The 20917-nt window shown below is 46.9% G+C and overlaps 1 protein-coding gene across 1 annotated transcript; it reads left to right on the top strand.

The window, feature by feature from the left end:
- Window positions 1-24: 24 nt before the first annotated feature.
- Window positions 25-19479, top strand: LOC8053933 (RING finger protein 151). The gene is made up of 4 exons (XM_029979613.3): window positions 25-587; window positions 3820-4058; window positions 7608-7866; window positions 18493-19479. Exons 1-4 carry the CDS (start codon window positions 554-556, stop codon window positions 18867-18869), a joined length of 909 nt encoding a protein of 302 aa, XP_029835473.1. The 5' UTR covers window positions 25-553; the 3' UTR covers window positions 18870-19479.
- Window positions 19480-20917: the final 1438 nt, after the last annotated feature.

Below are 20917 nucleotides of genomic sequence, written 5' to 3'. Positions count from 1 at the left end.
GCTTCGTCTTCAACTAATTCGGCAGCTTTTCGACTGTGTCGCAATTTATAATTGAAACGTTTGTGCTGAATTTTGTAAGATAACCTTCTCCTCTCTTTTAACTTCTAGAAGTTACCAATATAGTAATGAGCCTATAACTAATTTCAGTAAAGCATATCCCCGACGCTCTTGATCACGGATCAGGGATCAGGTTTAATCAAGTTTTGGCGCCACTGGTGCCACCATGCTGCCAATGCTGCCGCCAAAAAAAAAAAAAAAAAAAAAAAAAATGGTTCCTTTATCGCTTTTTGAATGTTGATCATCTCGATCATCTTGATCAACCTTGATTACCTCCATCAGTGGGATTAGTGCTTTGGTGGGCACCCGTGGTCCGTGGTTGTGGTCGTGCGGTAGTTCAGCTGGATAGCTTACGGTGATTCAGCCGTTTAGCGTTCAGCTGCGATCTTCGGATCTGGTGCTTGTTGTGCGGTCAAAGCTAAAGTGTTCGAGACGCTGCCACGCTGCTGTCTCTCGGCGGCGACCGAACGGTTTCATTTCTGGAAGACCTCGGAGAATGGCCCGGAGGAGGTCCTCGTCCAGCGCTTCTGGTATGGGAGCTGCCGTCCCCTGGCCTCTTTGTGGCAGCCCTTGTCTTTTCTGCTTTAAATTGTTTTCTAGGGATGTAACGGGTGTGACGATAATTAGCAGTCCTTCGCGCTGCAATCGCAAGTTCGGTCGCGTTGCCGCGGCCTATCCGGCTTCCTTCAAACGGCACGTAAAGTTGATAGTGAATTAGGGCTCCTTTTGCGGTCTGTGTTGTTGCGGGCAAAAAATAGAAAAACAACGAAAACGTGTTTAGCGGCGTACTTGGGTATTTATTTATTCTCTTCCGTTTCAAAACTGAAGGGAGACCCCCTCAGCGCATCCCTGATATGAGCTCCGAGTTCCTAGACATACATTGAAACAATGAAACTTGTTCGGGACACGAACAGGCAAAAATTAAAAAAAAAAAAAAAGTAAAGTGCACGCGGCTAGTAGGAACCATAGGCAGAAAAATTATCACTTAAATGGAAAGTATTTTTTAGCAACCAGAACTACTGCTGCTTGTTACTCGCTACAACACAAAATAATGGGCCTAGTGGACATCAGTGAAAACCAAAGGACAGAAACATTTCGATTCTTGTCTGCACGGTTCTGTTTAGAGCCTAGAGCCACTAAGAAAGCGCCTCTCAAATGTTACTAGATTAGCTCAGTTACGGAACTGCCCATAGACACTGCTTGCGCAAGCAGTACCCCCCTCTCCCCCGCGACTTGCCTCCCGTTGGATGAGTCAACGTTTTGGGAGTACGGCTGCTGTGTAACTGCAGCGCATTTGATGGAATACATATCTTTCGAAGTGCAGCATCTAGATGGCATTTCACCGTAATCTATGGGTCACACAGTTTGCTTGGAATTGAGAATCGAGATAATGCTCCAAACGACAGAAGGCAGACTGAGGGGAGTAAGGGAGGGTACCCCCCTCCGCAGGAGTCCCTCAACTAAGGTAACGTTGGCTACTCTTCGAAGTGCAGACACTTCGGCCATCGGATGGGTGGATGGTTGGCTGTACCCTTTCTAACGGGCGGTAGCTTGCGCCACCTAGCCAAGAAACCACAAGTATGATTTTTCCCCTCGTCGCCCTAAGCCAGTTTGCATCCCCTCTGCATTTTGTAACTATCCCCAGGCATTGTGGGAAGTCACCAGGCTGACCTTTGGGGGACTGGGCAAAAATATCCACTAAAAACTTCACCCCCCCCCCCCCCGCCGTCTCCTCCCTGCAAGGGAGGAGCCAAATTTCCTTTTGTCAAACTTGGTCGGCGTTACCCTAACATAAAGGCAACTGGGAAAGAGAGTTGAGATTTTGGGTAGGAGCAGTCGCCATCTTGGTGAATTAAAGGAATTGAAATCGTAGAAAGTGCTTTCCGTCCTTCAGAAATGTCAAAAATGGTCCACGACGGAAGAATATTGCTGGAGCTTCCTGACACTGTAATGGCGGCAGCTGCGGGATAATTAGGAAATTGGGGTGGCGACACTTTACGCATTGGTTAATTAGTGGCCCTGGTTGTGCCCATTGTTGTTTAGCTTTTGCCATTCTCTTTACGATGTGCTATCCTCGGGGAATATATGCACCTATTGGTGACTAGATGTTTCGGTGGCATCACCTTGTGGACGCTGTTCTTTGACGTGGTCGGTGGCATTCGAGCGGATGACTTGCTAAGTAATTGTGCGGAGCGGTTATGTTAGCTTGCACCTATAAATATAAATAATTGTTGAATCGCACACAAAAAAAGAAAAGTAAAATGGTATTTGTGACAAGGTTTTTTTTTTCCTTCTTTTTTCGCTAAACATAGCAATTTGAGCTTCACTGGTTCTTGCGTGTGAACGCCTCCTCTCGCCTTCTCTCTAGTGTGTGCTTTGCTAAAATGGAAAGAGTGGAGGGCTTTGTGGGAGACCCTTGTCCTCCTTTTCTTTATCTCCGACGGACTACAGCGATGCCGACGACGGCATTAGTCTGCTTTGAGTCGTCGGTTGCAGTCACCTGCGCTTGATCTAGGTGCGTCTTCCAACTGGCACGTTTAGCGTCCTCTCCCGCCCACACATCCGAAGCGGTCCCAAAGGGGCTACAAAAGACGTCGCAGAAGCCGCCATGTCACGTCGGGTGTTGCGATGCTGGCATCTGGTGCTTGTGGTTCCGGCAAAAAGTAAGAGTGAATGCGAGCTTCACTCTTACTTTTTGCCAAAGCTTCCAGGGACCAATCGGCCACCGCTGCTGTAGCACTGCCAGGACTTTGGCCGGCGACAGCGTGACACTTCCCCGATGTCCGGGGCAGAAACCGGGGGACAACCTTTTGGGACGCAGCAAACTCTCGATTCTCTTTCTCACCTTGAGAACTCTAGTAAAAAAAGTTTCGCCCCTCACGGAGCCTTGCCTATTTCCTCCTTTATGCGGAGAAGTAAGACTTATCTAGGTGCATTTTAGATTAGATATGCATTACCTTGTCTGGCCATACACTTTTCAAACGCCAAAGGGGCCGCTTCCTCCTCCGACATTCAAATTTTGTTAGAACTACGCCAAGCTGCATACGAACAATGCACGAGACTTCTCTTTTTTCTCGAGGCAAAGATGAGTACGCCGTAAAATACTGGGCAAGCGGCCATTCGAAATTTGGAGGTAAGCGCGATAAAATGGGGGCTTAATTGTCTCGTCATCAATTTTATGTATAAATGTACAGCGTGCATTTTCTCGTATCTTACAAATTTGGGAATGGGCGCTTAGTGTGGAATGCGCGGTATTCTGCGGTAGTCGGAGATGCATTCCGAAACGACGCCTGTAACGCGTCTCCTACTGCCGCGTTTACTGTGTCCAAAAAGGTGGTCCCTTGGTTTCTGCCTGGTGGTGTCAGAAGTGTCAAGCCGTTGTCAGCCGCGAACCTGGCGGCGTCGCAGCGGCGGCGGTAGATGTGGCAGGTGCCCTATTCGCCTCGGGTAGCTCTTCTGCTTGACGGACGCGAGCATTGCCGGGTCAATGGCGACACTCGCGTCTGCTCATGCTTTTTGCCGGGACTTCTACAACCAACCACGAGGATCGCAACGTCCGTCAGCGTGACACTCCGGCTTCCGCCACGTCATTTGTTGCTGCTTCGGGACTTAAAAGGCCCAGGCTTCAACTTTAGCAGCGTTTTGGGACCACTTCCGACTCGTGGGCGAATGGGACGCCGCATGCACCAGTCGGAGACGCCGTCTATGCGTCGTATTTCCGGGCACGGTAGCCCGCAGACTCAGTGCCCGTCTGCCCCTCAGCCCCCGACCTGTCCCTGGAGGACTACGACCCCGCGCCGGACGAGGAGCTCATCTGCGTGGTCTGCCACTCGGTGCTGCAAGAGCCCGTGGAGTGCCGGTGCCGGCACGTCTTCTGCCGGCGCTGCATCCACGAGTGGCTGCACAAGAACAGCAGCTGCCCCGTGTGCCGCAAGCGGGTGCTGGCCTCCTCCCTCGTGCCCGCCCTGCCCCTGGTGCAGAACATGGTCAGCCGCCTCAAGGTGCGTCTGTCGCCCGTCCTGCCTCCCGGGCAGTTTTGTTCCTTAGTTCGGCAGGCCGTACGGACCCGTGGAGGGCACGGTGAGAGCCGAGCTCGAAAAGGATTTATTGCAAAATATGAGAAGGGGAAAGTGGAATTGCTCACGTTTGGTTATGTTATTCGTGCCCATTTACAGCGATTGAACCGGCATCGATAAAGGTATGTGTATAAAGGACCTACCGTAAAATGCCAGGGGGCATTTTACGGTAGGTATGTACAAAGTGTACACGGTATGTACAAAGTGTACATACCGTGTTACGAAGGTAATCCATACGGAGTTTATTTCAGCTCTATATCACACAAAACAAGAAGATAGAATCGACAAGAGTCCCATTTCGACGAGTGTTCGTCAACACTGCCTCGGAAAACAAGGGGAAGAGATTGACCTCACCTCTTAATCTAAAATTGAGGTCAGCGATCAAACTATAATGCGGGAAGGGTCCGCAAGGGTCGCGCGGGCATATTCCATTCAGCAAGCGAGCCGGTCGTAGGCAGACGGTCTTTCGACGAAGCAACGCTGCGCCGAGTCGGAGTGCCTGCTAGGCCTATACTCTGAGCAGCTCGCTTCGTCGGAGGGCTTTTCTCGGGTGTTTGTAGATCCAATGTTCTTGTTCGTCGTGGTCTGTTTTAAGGGGGGACACTACCCAGAAAAAACAATTTCTGCAAAAAAACATTCATTTTGAAAAATGTCATATTTACATCCACCAACATCTAGAGGGTATTCTCAGAAAGTTTCATTAGGTTGTACTGCATAGTTAATTTTTTATAAATTATTTTTGGTCCACCAACGCTAAAGAAAAGGTAGAGGTTGGAGCACTTTGAACGCATTTTTCTGCATTCCACTTTCTGGCATAAATTTCACTTTAGGAAAACTATCGCTTTGTTATTACATAACCTGGATTCATTTTTACAAGCTTTTCTGGGGTGAAATTTTAAGGGGAAGATAACTATGAGCTTGTATTTTTTATTTTTGTCATTTTTCATTATCAAAAACAAAAATTTTGGACAAAGGATGGAAATCTAAAAAATTGTATTTGTGTTTATGTGGCTTTTTTGTCATGAAAGATGGTATAACATAGAAATTTAGCTCCATAGTTATCTGCTCTGAACTGTCCTAATGCAATATAACACACGAAAACGACAAATTTGTAAGCTATTTCAAAACGATAGTTTTCCTACGCAGGCACACTCACTTTCATCTTTGAACGTTTGCAGTTTTTTTTGTACTTCACCCAGGTTAACAAAATTTGGCAGAAATGTTCTCAACATCAACAGAAACAAGCCCTGTAAATATAATTTAAATCAAACAAGTGGTTCAAAAATTTACTTTATTGGGTAGTGTCCCCCCTTAAGTACTTTTTTTCTTGCTGCTTGAAGTCGGCACACGCGAGAAGAACACGTAGAAAAATGAACGTTCAGTCAGTCAGAGTTTTGAGAGGAAGGAAATCAAATGAAATAAACGTTCGTCGGTCGTCGAACTGAAGTCGGCCCTGCCCTACTGCGCACGCGCAGTAGTTGCTTCGTTTACCACACGATAGATGGCGCTTGGCTCAGCATTATCAAATTTGGCAATTTTCGCCACACATCTCTAATTATGCTACAAAATGTGGATCTGAATATTATTTAACAAAACTTTTAGGAAACATTCGCCGGCTATTTATTGTTTACGATCGCGGTGCTGCTGAGGTGACCCAATAGGCGACGTGGATTCGGCTGACGTGCTCCGTTTCCTGCGGATGCATCGTAGTGAAAAGGCGAAGGAAAGAAGGCGCAAAAGAGTCCAGTTTTTTTTTTTTTAAGTTCTATAGCAAATAATTTTTTTTGGCTCCCTATTTTTGTGTTTTTGTGTTTCTTTTCACACCTTTTACGACGTGCGGTGGATGAAATTCGATTTTAAAATCATTTCATGGTCCTTTTAAATAAAAAAAAAAAAAGCTTATAGGTTGCATTTACTGGGATGCCGACAGGTGTTTGCGAGCATGGTGGCTTGCAAATTGACACCTGTCGGTATCCCAGGAGTGCTGGAACCATGGATGCGATCATGACACTTGTAGCCCATCACGGAGCAGAGGGGCTACATTTATGGGAATTGGCGGCCTTATTGATTTTAAACACGCGCAAACAAACAACTCGAGCCAGGTTAAATAAAAAAAAAAAAAGCTTATAGGTTGCATTTACTGGGATGCCGACAGGTGTTTGCGAGCATGGTGGCTTGCAAATTGACACCTGTCGGTATCCCAGGAGTGCTGGAACCATGGATGCGATCATGACACTTGTAGCCCATCACGGAGCAGAGGGGCTACATTTATGGGAATTGGCGGCCTTATTGATTTTAAACACGCGCAAACAAACAACTCGAGCCAGCTTAAGCAAAGCAGCAGGGGCAGGGCGGTAGGTCTACGCCATGTCAGCTACGAAAACTTGTACCCACACGCAAGCCTACATAAACAAGTATATTTGCGATGGCTGTTTGCTGCAAACCGCATCGGTGGAGGAGGTTTTTTTATGAACATCTTTGTGAATACGAGGCTTGCACTCGTGAAATACCATGTTTGAAAAAATGAAACCCTATGTTTTTGCCCGCATAACTAAACTGAACATTGCAGAAAGCTGAAACTTCATCAGAATGTGACACTAGTAGTGGGGGTAAAATATAACAGTTTGAGAACACTTAACGTTTTGTGGGGCAAATGATAAAAATGAAAGACAACATTTTTTTCTATGAGCTGACATCCACTCAAGACTAATTTTGTCGAAGCAAGAAATGACATTGGAGTGGAACAGTCTTGTCACCAAGAAAGGAAACAATGTTGTCTTCCCATCTAGAAAGTCTGTTTTACTGAAATAAGTGCCACAGGCGGCCACGGTCTCATTTCTTGTTTTGACAAAATTAGCCTTAAATGTACGTCAGCTCTTAGAGAAATTTAGTTTTTCTTCATGTCCTATCCCCACCGCTATCGTCACATTTCAATAGAGTTTCGTCTCTGCCTTGTGTAATTTTACATGGGCCAAAAAACTGGTTTATTTTCTCAATTGAGGCCAGTAGATTCATTCGATGAACTATGCGGTGTATACAACTACTTGCAAATGTCTGCAGCTTTGTCTGTTAGGGTTTTAAATCAAAGCAAAAGTGGCAGTCTCGTGATATCTTTGCAAACAATAATGACTATATGGGTTGCCTGCTTCTTAAGCATAAAAATATGTAGAACAAAAGACGATCATAGCACACAGTTAGTTTTACAACTAACATTTCACACATCAATCATTTGTTCGGCTAACGAGAGGTGAGAAGCGGCGCTTCCAAAAACCCTTGTGGACAATGCTGCTTCCAGCTAAATTGCGTCTCGCGGCGTAAACGTTTAAATTTTTAGTTTTTTCATGTGTCACAAAATAAGAAAACTTATTTATTTCGTGACTCATTCATTTCATTTAATTTATTTGACCCACACGCACAGTTACTCTATGCGCAAAAAGTTTGGGATCTGACTCGTTGCCATTGCTCTGGCTGCAGGTGAAGTGCCGCAGCCCCGGCTGCGGGGCCCGGGTGGCCGTGGAGAACTACGTGGCACACATGGGCGCGTGCGAGTTTGGCGAGGCACCGTGCCCGCACGAGGCGTGCGAGCACCGCTGCCCGCGCCGCGACCTGGAGGACCACGTGAAGACATGCCCCCGCCGGGAGGTGGCGTGCGAACTGGGCTGCGACAGCGTGCTCTCGGCGGACCAGCTGACGGCACACAGCTGCGTGGAGGAGCTCAAGCGCAAGCTCCAAGGCAAGGCACTCCCGGCCGTTTGGCCGTGCAGTATAGCCCGCTTATAGCGAACATGTCGGGAACCAGAAATCAGTTTGTTATACCCGTTTTTCGCTATATCTGGATAAAAAACAAAAACAACAAAATAATGTTTTAGAGCAAGGGTTTGCTGCTTACCAAAGAAGCTGTCGATACACGACTGCACACCGCAATTGACATACGGGCTCACAATTGCACGAAATTGTTCTGCCCAAGCCCGGCACCAACGGGGTACGACCGAAGCACATGAACTGCCGCGATCGCAGCTTTGGTCTAGTCCGACGGTTTCACACGGTAGTCGTCGCTGTCGCTCGTTGGCTCGCACATTCGCAACGAGGCCACAGTCCGCAAGGTCTTCGTCCATCATCTCTGTCGGGACGAACTCGATGAGGTAAACGCTGGGCATGACGAACCGGACCTGTGTCAGGCTCTCCCACATCTGTTCCAGCGGTGCGCAGATCTCGTTGACGGCAGGTACTCCGTCGTCGGCAACTACTTCGTCGCTTGCAGCAGGAGCCTCCAAAACACTCGTCCAAGAAAAGCCGCCGCTTTTGAAGCAGGCGGTGATGGTTTCGGGCTTCTCATCCTTCTACGCTCCGCTGGCCATAAACACTGCTCTGGCCAACGTAACGGTGCGTTCCTTGGGTGGCACTGCGGTTTGAATGTCAACAAGCAGACGCTCAATCACTCGGCGATGGTAGTGCGCATTCAAGTTCGCTATGACTCCCTGGTCCATTGGCTGAAGTTTGGCTGTGGTGTTTGGAGGCAGAAAGAGCACCTCCACGGCGCTGAGCAGTGGGTTGATGCAGTAGGCACTCCAGTTATCCTGTAGCAGCAGCACCTTCCAATTTTGCGAAGCCATGTCTGCGTCAAAATCCGTGAGCCACTTGCGGAAGTGGTCCCCCGTCATCCACGATTTTCTGTTCTGGACACAGGTCAATAGGTCAATAGGTCACGGCAGGGGTTCTCAATTTGGGATCCGGGGAACACGGGTTCCACGAGCTGGTCTCATGGGTTCTGCGAACACCCAAATTGCCACCCCCCCTCCCCCCAATCCCCCCGCCCCCTCCCCCGCCGCAGGCTGCGCGGCAGGACCATGCAAAGCGCCTTCATCTCACTTTGTACTGACATCGCGATTGATATGGTGGGGATATATGGGAAGCAACACAAGCAAAATTGCCTACAATTGTGCATCTGTTGCTTCTCGGACGGCAAATATAGAGGCGGGGGGAGCAGTGTTCCGTGGCAGTTCTTGAGGCTTCCTGGGGTTCCGTGAGACCAAAAAGTGTGAGAACCCCTGGGTCACGGGAAGAGACTTGATGGTCGCAAAGTCCTGTGGTGTGAGGGACTTCCCAATCAGCAGCAGCCCTCGCTTGTCAGTGCCGCCCATGTTGGCACAAACTAGAAGTGTGGCACGCTCCTTGCTTGTCTTGGCTCCGACGCACTTGTCATCCTTGGATGCCGGTGTCTTGGCAAGCAGAAGTTGATAAAAGAGACCAGTCTCATCCGCATTGTAGATGTTGCGATCAGCGCAAGTGGCAAAGATCTGATCAAGGTGTTTGTCGAGCCAAACTTGGAGTGATGCGTCGTCAGCGGGCGCAGACTCTCCATTGATGTGTTTGCAAGCGATGCTGTGACAATCCTTGAAGCGTTGAACCCAGCCATTTCTAGGTTTAAAGTCGTCGTGCCCCAACACAAACCCCAAGTTCCGAGGCTTTTCCAGAAGGCTGATCGCTTAGTGGAACTGCCTCTGTGCGGGCGTTGACGAACTACTTGTACAGCGCCTCTTCCACATCATTGTACAAAGGCTTGCGAATCTTCTTGCGGTTTGTGCTGCCATCATCATCGTCTAGGGCTGCATCGATCTTGTCTCAGTTCTTGATGATTGTCGACGGTGTCGACAATCATCGTATTTGTGGGCGATCTCCGACTTTTTGACATTGAGCCGAACTTCCTCAACAGTCGCCCGTTTCACCTTTAGAGACAGAACCTTTTTTCTGGAAGGGGGTCAAAATGCCGGTGCTTGACATGATCAAAGAAGTACGTGGGCGGTCCGGTCAGTTGCGATTGTACTCCGTTTCATACATAGCATGCAACGCAGTCAAAGCTAGCGCACCGGTTTGCACTGCCGACCGCCTACGTTCGCCCCATAAAATAGTGCTACCCCTTCAAGAAAAAAAAAAAAAAAAAAAATCGTAAAATGTGCATTTTTGGAGCTAGTAACTGATAGTGGCGTTATGATTTCGACAGAACACCAATTTTTTTTCAATAAAAAGGAAAAGATAATGTAAGCTACTCCAAAGTCCAAATTGTTTTCTGTTTTCGTCCGTGCGGCAGTCGCTTCAGGTTTTTGGGTTGTGCGGCTTCCCCTGCCTCGCCGGTTTTGAGAAGATGGCCTCTTACGCAGGGAAGCTTTCCTCTCCTGCTCGGATATTTTCGGAGATCCGTTGTGTGAAGATCTCGAAAAAGTGCAAGCAGGTGATCGCCAACGTGTACGCGAGTCCAAGAACGCGTTTCCCGGAGACGTCGGTCCGTGAAGTCCTGGAGACGGTCAGTAACGACACCGGAGTGTCTGGCAAGGTGGCGTCCCCGAAGCGAGGACCTCGCAACGTGAAAGTTTCGAGCGTGCGGACCGTGTTGTGAACTGCCTTCTGTTATTTCTGGTGTTAAAGTCGGCCTTGTGGCTTCAAAGTGAATCAAGCCTCAAGAAGGAACCGTGTCGGTGATGAATCGTGCCTACGGCCTCGTCTTGATCGGCTAAGCGGACGATGCCTGTGGTTGCATTCCGAAGCGTCTGGGTTTGTTTGCCTGCGGGACCGTAACCTCGGTCGGCTCCGTCTGCCTGAGGCACCTTAACCTTGGTCGGCTAAGTGGACGACGCACATGCCCGTGCCTGTATTCCGAGGCCCCTGCTTTCCTCGGAAAAGGAAACAACACTCGATCCTGCTCTCGAGTGCCGTGTGTTGTGTATGCGTCTATTGTGAATTACTCCCGGTTCATGGGAACGCCGGCACCAGAGCAGCGAGATACTGCCGTCTGGATGACTTCCATACACCGGCGAGTATTTGCACTCTGAAGGAAACTTCCATGAAGTCCCATCACGCGAGGGAATGCCAAGCCGTCTGATCAATGGCGGTGCGATCCCCTAATTCCAGTATTCGTTGTATAAAGGACCGTCCACCGCACTCTCAAGGTACTCTCTGATTTTCACGCTACCATGTAAATAAACGGCTTTAAATTGAGACGCCCTGGATCTCGACCGTTCTTCCGTTTTGACGAGGCCGGTACGGGGTGCAAACGGAACACCAGCCCCTAGTCTACCGCCTTATAAATAAAAACAATAAGAGAATAGGAATTGAAATATACACTTCCGCAATGCGCACAATTTCGCACAAAAAATGCGTCGAAAAAAAAAGAAAGAAAAAAAAAAAAATCCTTTGCGCTTGAAGTAGATTTGAAGCACCGCCACCGAGACGTCGGTATCGCCAGAGCAGCGCCTTGTACCACTCGGCCACGAAACGCGCGGAGTAACACATTTTTTTGTGTTTTTTCATGCGCACTACTTGAGTACCTTTCCCAGCGTTGCACGCTCTGTTTGAAACGGAGTATAGGTGCGTTGAGTCAAGTTCGTAGTCAGTCTTTGCCGAGGGAGGAGCAGTTAATGTAGGGTCCGTTGTCAAAGGGAAATCAGGAAGGCAGTCTGGGTCACAAGATGGCGGGCCAGCATAGAAGCAGGGGGGGAACACTATCCAAACCACGGTGTAAGATAAACAGGTGGGGAAACGAGAGCCAAATGAGCGACCGGATTGTGTCCCCCTCGGTTTTCTCTTTTTTTGTGGCGCCATCTATGTGGAGCACCGCAAACTCTCACTCCGGGTGGGCGACCGGTGGCGACCGGCTAAACTGGCGGAGATGGTTTCTCGTGGATTTTCAATAGAGGACTGTCGTGCTCTCGGTTTATTTTGCGCACTCTCCTGTAGAGTTCCATGCAAATCCGATTCCAATTTTTTTCCTCTCGCCGCAGCGCCATCTGTCGCAAATCGGGGGTACCCGCAAGCAGACGAATACACAATCCGGTCACGGCGCTGCGGTAGGCTTCTATGGGCCGTTTCACCACCTGTCTATCTTACACCCTGATCCAAACGGACATCGAGAGGAGAGTGAACCAGAACTACGTGGGAAACGGGAGCACGGCAGCGCGCGCAACACGTTAACGCGATAAGCGAATGGGTTTTTCTAGGTTTTCCACGCTGCCCACATCGCGTGTCTTGCGGAGAAGCATTTCGTTTCTGCGCGAGGTGATTAGGCGAGCAGTGCAAACTTTTCTGATGTATGCACTGTCAAAATGCTCAGTTCGCACGCTGTTGGTCAGCAGCTACCTTTTACATTTTGTTTATTTTAGCTGAGATTAAATTTCATGGTATTGTTCATAATCAATTCGAAGAATTTCGGCAAATTTTTGTTCGTTATATCGGCACAGGCCTTCCAAGATTATTCGCTAAAAGTGGACTCGAATCGCATTGCAGGCATACAAACGGGAGCGGGAAATCAAAATTCCTTCGTTATATCCGCTATTTAGTTATTTCCGGGTTTGTTATAAGCGGGCTGTGCTGTACTCGGTCTCACTGGAGCAACGCAGGGCAGACGCTGCTCGGATAATGCGCAGGCGCTGCCACACTGACCCGCTCATTACAAAAATGTTAACCCACCTGACCGACCCGTACATGCCGCTTGGCAGCGACAGTCTCGTGCAGCTTATTACAGAAAAAGCTCATTTGAGCAGTCAATGAAACGATTTGTCAATGAAACAATCTGTCAATGAAACGTCGTTTGATAAACTGATTGCCACCGGTTCCAGATGCGTTACACGCATAACACACTCATGTGCTTCCCGGGTTCATTAGAATGAGACGAATTTCAATTTATTGGGGAGTAGAATGTGCAAAGAGTACGCTTCAGCGAGAAGTTTTCACGGGTTCCGCTTCTTCCGAGGGTGCACGTAGCATCCCGGGTTCTTTGCGCCCTCGGATTCCGAGGAGCCCCTCGTGGTAACTGAAGTAATTTACGCCAGTTACGACGTCCAAGCGATCGACGCATCTCGTGAAGACCACAGCATTTATTCTGCTTCTGGCCGTGGACGTGGACATGCTGGGTCGGTTTCGCACAAGGAGCTCAACTCACTCGTACCCAAGCTCCGGAAGATTTTGGGATACCAGACGCCGACGTCACAGTCGGTGCGCAGGATTCCGGGCACATCTCGTGGTTTTTTGGAGTTTGTGTACGAGTGATTCGAGCAAGTGATGCTAAACTGACCCGCATGTCTACGACCAGAAGCAGAAATTGGACAGACGGATATTGCGTTCACAAGGTCACATGACACGAGAGTTGGCTTGCGCTGCGAAGGGCAGCCTCCGCGGCATTGCGTGGTGCCTTATCGCGAAGAGACGAGGTTTATCGTTCCCGCTACACTATCTATCCGTTGTACAATTAAAGCGTAACTACTATTATGCCAGAGTGTACATTAGACGAAAATGTCCCGACAACCTGCATTCATTCATTTGTCATTCTCATTTACTTGCCATCCCAATCTGAGCATTGGACTTTCTGAGGTCAAATTCCGTAGATGGTTAAAAAATTAAAATTAGCCTTGTAGAGGTGAACAAGTGAAAGCTCGAGGTCGACCTTCCCGAGTTCAGTAGGATTTACGTTCGAGCGCGGTTGCAACGGCAGTGAAAGGTTAAGAAACACCATTCAATGTTTGACTACAAGTTTTCTTGGTCATTTTAATCCAAGTGACGGCCAATTTAATCCAAGTGCCACAAAATTTAATCCAAGCGCCACGTAATTTAATCCTTGTGCTACCCAATTTAATCCTGGGGTCAGTCAATTTAATCCACAATATATTGATGCACTTATTTTCTCCGGTGGTTGTGTTTTGCTTACACATTTGGTAACTTAGAGTATTTGTTTATACAGTTAGATTTTTAAGGGGACAAGTGATCATTTGATCACTATTGTGATTACTTGTTACTAGTCCCACTATTGACGAGGCTTAGTTATTATGTTGATTATTCTTTTTGTAATCTCGAGTTATTGTGGCATGCTCGAATTTATTTTAGCTGAATGAACGTTTTGTTTAACCTTCCTTATTACTCGACTTAGCATTGCTACGGTTCAGATGATATAAGTACAATTGCAATTTTTTGTTACTTCGTTTTATTATTGCTCCAGTTGGTTTATAATGATTTCAGTTGACATTATTATTCTTCTTTTGATTACTTCAAGTTACTTTTGACCCATTGGCCATAAATTCAAAATAAATGTAATTGTGATGACTCTTCATTACTTTTAGCTAATCTTCAACAAATTAAATTTTTATGTTATGATTATTGACATTATGATTACTCTTGATTACTTTGAGTTACTCTCAATTCAATTGACTTTAATTCGGCCCAAGTGACATTTGGTGACTCTTCTTTACTTTGTGTAATTATAGTGTGAATTTATTAGATGTGAGTTCAATCATACATTATTATTAGTCTTGATTACTTTGGGTTACTTTCAATCCAAATGACTTTCATTTGGCCTCAATGATATTGCGATGACTGTTTTGATTTTTTGGGCTAATATTTAACAAAAAATTTATTATTAGCTCAGTTTACATCACAATTACTTGTTTGATTACTTTAAGTTACTATTGACCGAATAGACTTTAATTCGGCTTAATGAACATTTTGGCTGCTCTTTTGATCACTTCGTGTTATTATACGTCCCATTGATCTACAATCAACTCTGTGGACATTATTACTACTCGTTTGATTACACTGAGTTATTTTAACCCAGTGGACTTGAATTCGACCAAAATTACATTGGGATGACTCTTTTGATTACTTTGAGCTTATCTTCATGTAAACTTATTTGTTATGAGCATAATTTATATTATGATTACTCTCTGATTACTTTGTGTAACCTTGACCCAATGGATTTGTCCTATTTCACGACTTGGTAACTCTTCTGAATACTTTGAGGTCACATTCAACCAATTGGTCTTTGAAGAGCTTGATTCACATTTTTATTACTCTTTTGTCCCAATTAATTTTAATTTGGCTTAATTGACATTGTAATGACGCTTGGTTATTTTCTTATAATTTTCAATCAATTGATGTATTGTGGGCATATTGACATGAGGATTAATTTCTTTTATTTACTCTTAACCCAATGTGCTTTAAATCCGCGCAGTTGACGTATTGGTGACAATTTTAAGTACTTGGAGTTATTGCGCCACCAATTTATCTGTCATGAGCTCAATTTTCATTGCAATTACTCTTGATTATTTTGAGTTACTATTGAGCCAACAAACATTAGTTCGGCTTAATTGAGTTTCATGACTCTTGATTACTTTGAGCTAAATCGAACCAATTACGTTCTTATAAGCTAAATTTGCAATTATGATTACCTTTTAAAATGGTTTGAGCTGCTATTGAGCCAGTATTTTGATTACTTTGGGTCATTATACAGCCAATTTAATAATTATGCACTATATTGATGATTTGATTACTTTTCAATTACTTCTAGTTACTTTTGAGTTACTTTATACTTCCCTTCAATTACTGCGGACGCCAGAGGGTGGCGTCGGACCAGAAGTCCTTCCAGTGAGCCCTTCCCCTTGTCCGACGGCTCCCTTTGGTGTCTGCGATACTTTCGAGGTAAACAATCTCTGATTCGAATATTAATGGAAAAACTGTAGAGCCCTTTCACTTCACGTGAAGATGGAGGACTAGCGAAGCTATTTTAACGACGTCTAGGACAATGCCTAGAGGATGACGTCTAGGGCGATGCCTAGAGGACGATGCCTAAGGACGACGTCTAGGACGATGCCTAAGGACGACGTCTGGGACGACTTCAAGAACAACTTCTTGGACGACCTCAAGGACGACACCTAGGACAACATCAGGGACGACATCTAGGACGACCTCAAGGACAACGTCTAGAACGACCTCAAGCACGACACCTAGGACGACCTTAAAGACGGATCTCGAGGACGACCTCAAGGACAACGTCTAGGACGACTTTTAATACATCCTTGAGAACGACGCCTAGAGGACGTCGTCTTCAAGGTTGTTCTAGAAGTTGTTCTTGAGGTCGTCCTAGACATCATCGTTGAGGTCGTCCTAGACGTCGTTCTTGAGGTCGTCCTCAAGGTCGTCCCTGAAGTCGTCCTTGAGGTCGCCCTGGCCATTGTCCTCGAGGTCGTCTTAATCGTCGTCCTCGTGGTCTTCCTAGAAGTCGTCCTTGAGTTCGTTTTGGAGGTCGCCCTAGACGTCGTCCTCTAGGCGTCGTCTTTGAGGTCGTTCAAGAAGACAATAAGTGCATATACATATTGTGGATTAAAATGACTGACCCCGAGATTAAATTCGGTAGCGCAAGAATTAAATTGGGTGGCACTCGGATTAAATTGGCCGTCGCTTGAATTAAAATGAGCGACAAAACCTGTAGAATATATTGGACATAAAGCAGTATTGGCCTCGAACTCAAAATCCACCACTTTGGGGTACCACGACGGACATCGGTGAAACATCGTAGTGGCATCGTCTAGCCAAGATAGAGGAATAAACTATTATTATTAGTATCATTATTGATATTAATTGGAAACGAGGATGCGGCAGATGCGCCGGTCGGAGATGCCTTGCGGGCAGCCCAGTTGCGGAGGGTGCTCGGATTGCGGCGATGCATCGAGCCAACCGGCAAATCCGACGGAGGCTCGTCGTGGAGAAGGCGAGTGTGACCGAGATTTCGATTGCGCACAAAAAGATCCTTGGGTGGTCGAAATTAATCCTCGATCATCTTCAGGGCTGTGCCAGATGCTCTTCATTGGTGTGGCGCGTGAAACCGACGATTGCCATCCTCTTTAATGATATTGAGTTTAACTAAACTGGTCTTTAATCTAACTTTAAAGAAAATAAAACTGAGGGTGCTTTGCCAGGCAGTGACATTGCTTTACGAACTAGCTTTTGGCACGAGTCACGCTTATACTTGATATTTATGGTTCCACGTGTTCTTTGAGAATTTTCTATGTGGTTTAGAATTTTTTTATTTATTTGACTGTATCAATCTATTGTTAGAAACTATTTTTTTTTATTACGTTGCTGATGTACATTTTTGTATATATTTTTCTTGTGTGTAAGGATTTCTTTTTTGCTGGAAATGAAGTACCCCTTGCTAAAAGGGTAGGGGGGCAAAGACCTCATCGGAATTCGTGCCTTTAGAGCTAGTTCACGCACTTGAGACTGCTCACGACTTCGTTCCTTAAGGGGTATTCACACGAGGGAGAAATCCCGGGGATTTCTCCCCGGCACGCGCGCATCACGAGATGAAAACGCGAGGCTTTTGCACATCGCAAAGCCTGTCGTTTTCGTCCTGGTATGCGCGTGCCGGGGAGAAATCCCCGGGATTTCTCCCTCGTGTGAATACCCCTTTAAGGGGGGACACTACCCAGAAAGAACAATTTCTGCAAAAAAGTTGATTTTGACAAATGTCATATTTACATCCACCAACATCCAGAGAGTATTTTCAGAAAGTTTCACTAGTTTACACTGCATAATTAATTTTTCATAAATTTTTTTTGGTCCACTAATGCTAAAGAAAAGGTAGAGGTTGGAACACCTTGAATGCATTTTTTCTCCATTCCAGTTTTAGGCAGAAATTTCACTTTAGGAAAACTATTGTTTTGTCATTACTTGGATTCACTTTTAAAAGTTTTTCTGGGGTGAAATTTTAAGGGGAAGATAACTATGAACTTGTACTTTTTATTTTTGTCATTTTTCATGCTCAAGAACTAAACTTTTGGACAAAGGATGGAAATCTAAAAAACAGTATTTGTGTTTCTTTGGCTTTTCTGTCATGAAAGATGGTATAATGTAGAAATATAGCTCCATAGTTATCTGCTCTGAACTGTCCTAAAGGAATATAACACATGAAAATGACAAATTTATAAGTAATTTCAAAACGATAGTTTTCCTATGCAGACACGCCCTTTTTCATCTTTGAACATTTGCAATTTTTTGTATGTCGCCCAGGTTAACAAAGTTTGGCAGAAATGGTCTCAACGTTAACAGAAAGAAGCCATGTAAATCTAATTTAAATGAAACAAGCGGTTCAAACATTCACTTTTTGGGTAGTGTCCCCTCTTAAAACATGTGGTGATCTCTGGCTTTGAAAAAAACAGACTGAAGTCATCTGTCGGGTATTCGTGAAACAAATTCAGTTTCCTTATATTTCCCAGTAGTTTCTTGGTGCACTATCCTTCCTTTCTGCGCTTGAAAAACTTCTGACAATGTTAGAAACAACCATTTTTTGTATATTTGTATAAGTTTTGATCTCGCAATTGCCGCAAGACCTTAGCTCTAGTGAGACGCAGCTTCAGGGTCAGCTCAAAGATAGCACCAGTGTTCTCTCTCGTCGTAAGAGGTAACGAGAGCTCGGTCCTAAGCAGATACGAGTGTGCGAATGGGCCTTTAGTCTGCGCCACCTTTCGGCAAACGGGATACAAATAATAAAATGACACGACCGAAGATTTGAGTTGGAAGCGGCCCACTGCCCTCCCCACAGAGACGGCGGCAGAGCGGGACGGGTGGCGGCGCAAGGCGGACGAGGCAGGCCAGGCGCTGGGCAGCCTGCGGGACACCCTGCACCGGCTGGGCGTGGTGGTGGAGGGCCTCACCAGCAACCTGGGCGACCTGGGCTCTCGGCTGAGAAGCGCCGAGGCCATGGCCACCGCCACGGGTGCCACCAGGCAGCCCGCCCGGCGCCCGGCCCCAAACGTCGGAGGCGACGGCCACCACCTCGGAGTGCTCTTTGGCTCCCGCACGGCCCGGCTCCTGGAGGAGATTGAGAGCGACTCGGACAACAGCTGGAGCCCACGCTCCAACGGCTCCCGGGGCTCCTTCCCGGACGACGACGACCTCTACCTCGACATCATGAATTGACCGGTGTCTGCCCGGACAACGAGGCCCACTCACGGCGTTGCCGACCGACGCAGAGTCTGCGGGGCGCATGTCCTCCCGAACGTGGCATTTCAAAAGACCTAGAACTTGCCAAGAGGACTGACTGTGCCGGCGCTCCCGTCTCGTGCGAAACTTGAACTCGTGAACGCTGCGTTGTCAGAAAGTTTCCTCACGCATTTGCAAACTGTGGTTGCGATCCCGGATAATTGCGTCGCGCACTCGAACCTCCGCGGATGCTTTGAATGCCGTCTGGACGAACACAAGTAGTGTTTGAGTTCCCTCGGGCAACGCGGGGTGGCTCGAGTGCCGTTTGTCGAGACGTTCTTTGAGCGACCTCTTGCTAGCATTCTCGAACCCCCTAATAGTTTGTGATGCGCGTCTCGAACGTCTTTGCCCGGAGCTGGATGAGGCCGGCGTTGCAAACACGTACAATTTCAGTTCTCTCTTTTTTTTTTTTTTCTTTATCTTCCGAGATACCTTTTTTTACTCGCAGGAATGAGCTGCCACGTTTCGCATTTCTTTTTATGAATATGTAAAATTAATTTTTTTGCCAGAAGATTAAAGGATGCGTTATTACAGTTTCGTCTGCCAACTGCACGCTGCTTGGGCTCTTGATGATGATTGGGGGTGCGCAACCATATTTTTCCGCCCCATTCTTGAGGGAATGCTGCCTGTTAAAGGGCAACTCCGCTCAATTCCGAAAAATTTAGGCTTACATGTGATTCAAATTCACAAAGCACTACTGAACAACTCCACGTCTTCGGATTCGCGAAATCTGGAATATTATTTGTGTAATCCTAATTTAAACATCAGCTGATACCGAAACCGAAACTTCGGTTGCATCAGGCAACATTGGTCTCGGGTCGTAAGAGTCATGGCGACGTCACGTCGAACCACGTGGTCTTGTGACGTTCGGCAGGGAGCGAGGTACAAGGCACGCGACTCGGGCAGGTCGCTTCGCATGGCGTGGACGGTGATGGCCCAGGGGAGAGGGGGAAGAGGAGAAGACGAAAGAGGAGAGGGGGAGCGGAGAAACAGACCGATAAGCGCGCAGGGCAACACAAACTAGTGCATCCACGTTACGGTAATCATGTGGACGCCGTTCAGCCAACACCGGGAGGAGAAACTCATGACGTCATCGTTCAATTTCACTCTCAGAAGTAAAAACAAACAAGACGTGAGAATGACGCAGTCATGCCTCTGACGTAGTGGCTCAACGTTGGCTGCTCAAACTCCGTCGCATTGACTGTGCTGACGATTGCGCCTCACATCGCACGCTAGAGTTGGCAGATTGCGCCGACTTGGCTCATTTGAAGGTTTGCTGGCCAGTTTAATAAATATATAGACAGAATTAGACCGTAATATTTGACATGGGGTCTTCCTCTATGATACTGAAGAAGGCTACATAGTTTTCTAAATATCAAAAATGAAGCGGAGTTGCCATTTAAGTGTTGAAGTTTCTGTACACTGGGGTGTTTTGTTGCTTGCAATTGGGACATGCCCACAATCTGTGACGACTCCTCTGTCGGTAGAGCGAGGGCGGCAATCTCATAACCCTAGGAACGTTTGAGTGCGAAAGACCGCAGTAAAGGAACACCCTTCGTTATTGGCGACGAAGAGGGGGGATTGGTGGCCGAGTGTGTTAGCAAGCTGCAGCTCGGAGCAGGTGGAGCAAAAGTTCATGCTGCAGAACCCAGGAATCCTGAGTTCAGTTCCAAACCCCGCTTGTTTTGACCTGGACGAGCGTCTTACCGGCGTGCAGTCGCGTGTCACTACTGCTTGACGCATGTTAAAGACCCCAGGCTAGTGGTCGTACTGCGCTGGCTAAATTTCTCGTCCACGGCGTAAATCAGCGTTGCCGCACCTTAAAGGTAACAAGCGTCAAGTTTCGTCTTTTGCCACAATATGTTTTAGTGGCTTTCTCTTAACCTATCTGTGACGTCAGCACCAGGATTACAGATTAACAGCGAAAATTTTGATGGTGTATAAAAAGCATGGGGCTTTCAGCTATGTGTCCTTAAAAAAACAAT

Source organism: Ixodes scapularis, unplaced genomic scaffold, assembly GCF_016920785.2.
Source record: "Ixodes scapularis isolate PalLabHiFi unplaced genomic scaffold, ASM1692078v2 PGA_scaffold4__175_contigs__length_147842914, whole genome shotgun sequence".
Taxonomy (NCBI): domain Eukaryota; kingdom Metazoa; phylum Arthropoda; class Arachnida; order Ixodida; family Ixodidae; genus Ixodes; species Ixodes scapularis.
Note: the sequence above shows the minus strand (reverse complement) of the source record. Positions and strands in the feature narration are given on the sequence as shown.

What these genes read in the sequence shown, in the direction of transcription:
- LOC8053933 (XM_029979613.3), top strand. Translation starts at nt 554, where the DNA reads ATGGCCCGGAGGAGGTCCTCGTCCAGCGCTTCTG. An exon ending in GTCCTCGTCCAGCGCTTCTG is followed by an intron (nt 588 to 3,819) that starts GTATGGGAGCTG and finishes TCTGCCCCTCAG; the next exon opens with CCCCCGACCTGTCCCTGGAG. An exon ending in GCTCAAGCGCAAGCTCCAAG is followed by an intron (nt 7,867 to 18,492) that starts GCAAGGCACTCC and finishes CCCTCCCCACAG; the next exon opens with AGACGGCGGCAGAGCGGGAC.